This window comes from Platalea leucorodia (assembly GCF_965183815.1).
Source record: "Platalea leucorodia genome assembly, chromosome: 7".
In the NCBI taxonomy this organism is placed as follows: Eukaryota; Metazoa; Chordata; class Aves; order Pelecaniformes; family Threskiornithidae; genus Platalea; species Platalea leucorodia.
In genome coordinates, this window is record NC_138829.1 from 44,474,877 (window position 1) to 44,480,888 (window position 6,012).

A 6,012-nucleotide genomic window follows, 5' to 3' on the forward strand; every position below is an offset into this window, starting at 1 on the left:
GGTCTGGGGCGGGGCGGCGGGGCCGGGCCGGGCCGGGCCCTCCCCCGACATGGCGGCGCCCGCGGGGCGTGAATACAGGGCGGCGGGCGGGGCCGCGGCGCTCCGGGAAGCGCGGGCCCGGCGGCGGGTGAGCGGGTGAGCGGGGCCGGCGGCGGTAGGAGGGCGGCGGGGCCGGGGCGGGGCGGGGCGGGGCGGGCGGCCGCCGGCTGACGGCCTGCGCCCGCCATGAGCAGGGCGCAGCTGACGCGGACGGGGATCCTGCGGATGGCGCTGGGCGGCGGCGGCGGCGCCGACCCGCTGCTGCCGGCGGAGGGCGGCGGGGGCCGGCGGGCGCCCTTCCTGCTGCGGGCCCTGCGCATCGCCGTGGTGGTCTGCCTCTACTGGTTCACCTCCATCGCCATGGTCTTCCTCAACAAGTACCTGCTGGACAGCCCCTCGCTGCGCCTCGACGCCCCCCTCTTCGTCACCTTCTTCCAGTGCGCCCTGACGGCCGCCCTCTGCCTGGGCCTCAGCCTGGGGGCGGCCTGCGGGCCCCCCTGCCCCGGCCTGCCTGCCCTCCGCCTCGACCCCAAGGTGTCCCGCAGCGTCCTGCCCCTCTCCGCCGTCTTCATTGGCATGGTCACCTCCAACAACCTCTGCCTCAAGCATGTCGGCGTGGCCTTCTACAACGTGGGGCGCTCCCTCACCACCGTCTTCAATGTGCTGCTCTCCTACCTGCTCCTCAAGCAGACCACCTCCCTCTACGCCCTCCTGGCCTGCGGAGTCATCATAGGTGAGGGGGAGCGGGAGGGGGCTGCCCCATAACCCCGGAGGGCCGGAGGTGGGGTGTCTGTCCCGTGGGAAACCATCCGCGCCTGCACGGCGGTTCCCTGCCGAGGTGGGGTCGCTCAGGGCTTGTGCCTTGCTCTGCCGTGAGCAACCCGCTTCCTATGTCTGGAGCACGTAGGTAACTCATTAAGAAAGGAAATTACCCTTACTTGACCGCGGCTCCCTTTTTCCTTTGAGCACGAAAACCTGTCTGCTCTCTAATGAAGTTTGACTTGCCATACCTTTTTTTTCTTTTCCCCCCACAAAGGCCATAAACCAGGTGGCTTTGTCCCTGTTTCAAGTGTTCATTGATTATTAACTTTCGTAACAATAACAGTATTTATGTCAGTGCCATTGGGACCATACAATGGAGCCAGCCAATTCAGACAGGCTGAATGCATGGGATGAAGGGTTAGCTGATCAAGGCGAGAGTAAAACGCCACCAGAAGATCTGGTTGTGTGGTTAGTATGTAGGGCAGGGCATTGACTGGCTTAACGGGAATCGCTTACAAGTCTTTCATTCCAAAGGCTGCCTTCCACTGGAGGGCCAGTTAGATGCCAAGAATGGTGAAATGTTGACTTCAGTCTGGTTCCAGGTGGACATGTGTTCACTTTGGTGCTTAGACAAGCAGATGGACCCAGATGAAAATGAGACAAGAGATCCTCCTCTCCACAGAAGAGGTGAATAGGAACAGAACTACTGTTTTTTTCACCCAAGTGATGCAAGCAATTGCCTTCAGTTAGTCTCGTGGTCAGATATTGCCCAGGACTGTGGCGTCTGCCAGCCTTGCAGGGTTTCTCCGAGACTCTATCCCCCTGGCTCTATCTCCTTTTGCTGTGGGAGCATTGCCCATATGCCTGTAGCAGCATGGCTGAGCATCTTCTGTGGCCTGACGCAAAGTCTTTCCTGTCTATGCATTGAACCCATTTGTATTTGGGCTTAATTTAAAGCACATTAGCTGCTTTGCAGGCAGCTTCCCAGACGGCCTCCAACATGATGAAGCAGCTAATGGAGAGGCGGTGCAGTGCTCCTTCCGTAGCTTGTCTCCCCTTTTATGTTTTGCTTATGAGCAGGATGGGGAGAGGTCTCCCTCTCTGCCCTGGAGACGCAAAGCCTGTAGCTCCTGTTTTGGAGGTGGTTAAAGAGTGCATTACCCATCAAAGAAGCTTAACATGTTGAAGATACTGCACTCAGTTTCTGCCTTGTGATCTTTTTTTGATCAAGCTTCTTAATATCACATGCACGTGTTTACTATCTTTCCATCTTCTTTTAACATATCTTTCTCTTCCTCTTAACAGCGCAGGAAAGCCTGAGGCCTTTTTTTTTTTTTATTTTTAAAACCTTGAGGAATATTTCTTGCTACTTGTGTGTCAGTTTCCTGCCTTTTCAATTAAAAAAAAAAAAAAAATCACATGATCTCCTGAAAATGACCTATACAAAAAGAGTAGCTTTAGCTTTAGTTCATGGCTCTTTGGAATAATAGTTTCTAAACTCATGCTGCCTGCTCAGTGTGGGAATTGGTACTCTGAGATTGAATGATAGCACAGTAAATTACCTGCACTCCCAAAATAAATCTTAGCAGGGCACTAGTCAGGACACTTTGTGGGTTCACTTAATAGAAAGGGGAAGCCCTTAAGCCTGTCTCTGCTTGTGGTTGTGGTTGTTCAGTATAAGGTAGATGATGAATTGCTGACTGTATGTTTTGAGTCCTTCAGCAGTTGTTCAGATGTCTGATTTGTTTGGTTGCAGGTGGCTTCTGGCTGGGTGTTGACCAGGAAGGCGCAGAGGGCACTCTGTCATGGCCAGGTATATTCTTTGGGATCTTAGCAAGCCTGTGTGTCTCGCTCAATGCCATCTACACCAAGAAGGTGCTGCCTGTGGTGGATGGTAGCATCTGGCGCCTGACCTTCTACAACAACGTCAATGCTTGTGTCCTGTTCTTCCCCCTCATGATGCTGCTGGGCGAGTTCCGCACCCTCTACCACTTTGACAAGCTGGGGAGCCCCAGTTTCTGGGGCATGATGACCCTGGGGGGAGTGTTTGGCTTTGCCATTGGGTATGTGACCGGACTTCAGATTAAGTTCACTAGCCCACTCACCCACAATGTGTCTGGGACAGCCAAGGCCTGTGCCCAAACAGTGCTGGCTGTTATCTACTTTGAGGAGACAAAGAGCCTCTTGTGGTGGACGAGTAACTTGATGGTTCTGGGCGGCTCCTTCGCCTACACATGGGTGAAAGGGCTGGAGATGAGAAAGGTGCAAGAGGATCCTAATGTCAAAAGCAGCGAACGAAACGAGACTGGTGTGTAGGCGGCTCCTGCACCTCCATTTCTGTGCCCGGGGGGCTAACCTTCAGTGCTCCTTTCCTCCTGGGGAGAAGAAGAGCAAGAAGCAGGAAAGAATTCACCTGCAAAGTATATGAGGAACTGTGTCAGGAACCAGAGCCAAAGACCTGACTGGATCATGTTTTATCCACGGGATCTCACCCTGTATCAGAGTTGGGGAGAGCATGTGTTGTAGAGAGCAATCAGGGGTTTTTTTGTGATCATTTTTTAAAATGGATGTTGATATTGACCTAATCTGGGCAATTTGCATCTCTGGGGGGGTGGGCTCATAGCAGACGAAGACCGGGATGAGAGCTTTGTGTACTTGGGGATCTACAATTAACTGAATGAACGCAGTCTGAAGTTATAAAATCCTAAACCTCCATGTAAGGAAGAAGGAGGTAGCCAGACTGTTGGGGATAGACTGCAGTAAACTGTTCTGCTGTAAAAGGATTGGCAACAGCCGTTCTTCCTATTGCCCCATGCAATGCGAGGGATGGGAAATTCCCTCCCTTCTGGTTCTGTAGAAGCCTAAGCAGCAGCAGTGCCTCCAGATCTCCTTTCCAAAGAGTCAGTATCACATCCTGCTGAGGTTTCTTCTGCGTTTCTCTCCACCTGGTTTCTTAGTTCGGGAAATCATGCTAAGGAGTGGGAATGAAACTTCTCATTCCCTCCGCACTGTGTCCTGTGAGGGAGAGCATGCTCTCTCAAGTGGCCTTTCTCAGGGAGGAGTGAGCTTGGCCTCTGCCTCTGTCGGGGACAGGCAGGAGGGGAAAAGTTACTCTGAAGCACTTGCTTCTGTAGGGTGGAGATCCCAGTTCACGGGGTTCACAATACTTGTCCTCTTTACCCTCTGTGTACGGGGTAGGTTTGTGTTTGAAAATGGGGTTCTTGCTAATTAGGTTTGTTTTGGGAGACTTATTCCATGCCTACTTTGGATCTCCTCTGGTGTTTGCAGTTTGTCTTTTGGCCCGTTCTCTTTAAACACCCCCATAGCCAGCTCAATGAATTCTTCACCCCCAGAAATCCTAGTTTTGCTCAGCTGCATCAATCCCTTTCCTTGAAATCAGCTGCTGAACAGTTAGTCCTGCAGAAATCTCTGCTCCTCCATCTGGTCTCATGCAAGTGCCACCCGAGGTGATTTTTGATCCCAGGGGTCAGCTGTGATGTTGCACCGGCTTTCTAAACCCCTGCCCCTTTTATGTTTAAAGGGTTATTTGAACAAGGATGCGGGGCAGTTGGTGCCAGTGCTTCGTGCCCTGCCCCGTGGATCCTCCACGATATAGCCAGCCCCCGTGCGTGATGTCTGGCCGCTCCTACGGAAGGACACTCCATTTCTGGCCAGAATATGTTCCTGTCTAATTTTGGGGGGGCTCCTGCTCTAGGTTTCATGACCACAGGTACCTTCTTTTCGGTGCAGGGTGCCATTTGGGGACCTGGAATTATTTTTTTTTTTTTAATGGGAACTGACGTTTTTAATGTCGCACGTACTGACTTTGTAACGGCCAAATCTGCTGAATAAAGTCGGGGGGTCGCTCTCCGGGTCTGATGAGGGGTGGGAGCGACGGTTGCAGCGTGTATCGCCATGGCGGGGGAGGGGGACGACGACACACACACACACACACGCACACGACAGGCGACAGCTCCCTGTGCCCAGCTCCGGGCGCGGCCGCTAGGGGGCGGCAGAGCGCCTTCAGAGCACCGCGCGCTCCCGCCCCACCCCGCCGCGCTGATTGGCTGTCGCCGCATACGCGGCGACAGCCAATCAGCGCGGCGGGGTGGGGCGGGAGCGGGCGGCGCGTGGAGGCGGCGGCGGCAGTTGGCGGCGGCGATGGCGGCGGCGGCCGCCGCGGCCCCGGTCGCGGTCCCGGCCCTGGCCCTGGCCCCGGCCCCGGTCCCGGCCCTTTGCCGGTCGGTGCATTGGTTCCGCCGCGGGCTGCGCCTCCACGATAACCCGGCGCTGCAGGAAGCGCTACGTGACGCCGCCTCCCTCCGTTGCATCTATATCTTGGACCCCTGGTTCGCCGCCTCTTCCGCCGTGGGCATCAACCGCTGGCGGTGAGTGGGCTGAGGAGGTTGCTGGGCCCTCAGGCCCGCGGGTAGGCCCGAGGGGGACCGGGCAGGCTTAGGGACGCGCCAGGTGTGGGCAGGAGCGACGGGACTGGCCCCGGGGAGGGAGTCGGAGCGCTTTTAGGTGCAGCGGCTGGGCCGCGTCGGTCAGGCCGCCGCAGCAGCGGGAGCAGCGCGCGCTGCCTCGTCCCGCCCGGTCCACGTATTGCTCCCGCCGGTCCTCTCCGGGCAGGAGAGAGCTTGCCTTCCGGGGCTGGCCTTGCCACGGTTTTCACAGCGGTGTTGCCTGACTGTGTGGGAGGGTGCCTTCAACTTTATGTAATGTCATTAGACTTTCTCCTTATAAGCTGGCCGAATGTATGACAGCAGCAACCCATGGTCGTTTCGCTTCAGGAATGCTTTTGCCTGAATTCAGAGACAAACGCAAAGAACCGTCGGAGCTGTGTGACCACACCACGCCTTCCCTCTGCCCTTCGGCTGCCGAGGGTGCGTAGGCATGTGCGCACGCCTGCCGCCTTCCCATCCCCCAAATTTTTATGGAAATACGCTTTGGCTGCTGCTAGGGAGGTAGAGAGGAAGCTGTTTGGGCTTTTCCCCTCTCTACAAATGGGAAAACGTGTGGGGTGAGTCATGTCTGTGCAGAGAGCGAGACCTTATGTACTGACAGCAGGTAGCATTACATAATGCTATTTCGTCAGGTCTCAGCTGCCTAAACATTTGGAAACCCAGTCCAGACAGGGATTCTTCTCTGCAAGACTCCCCGGCATACAAGCGAAGCAGATCTCCCCCTGCCCTTGCACTACCCTGTCAA

The 6,012-nt window shown here is 55.7% G+C and overlaps 1 protein-coding gene across 1 annotated transcript; it reads left to right on the plus strand.

Annotated features, from left to right (window-relative positions):
• Positions 1-225: 225 nt before the first annotated feature.
• Positions 226-3,375, plus strand: SLC35C1 (solute carrier family 35 member C1; the record flags this gene model as incomplete). Its single annotated transcript, XM_082316914.1, has 2 exons — positions 226-772; positions 2,558-3,375. 2 exons carry the CDS (start codon positions 226-228, stop codon positions 3,115-3,117), a joined length of 1,107 nt encoding a protein of 368 aa, XP_082173040.1. The 3' UTR covers positions 3,118-3,375.
• Positions 3,376-6,012: the final 2,637 nt, after the last annotated feature.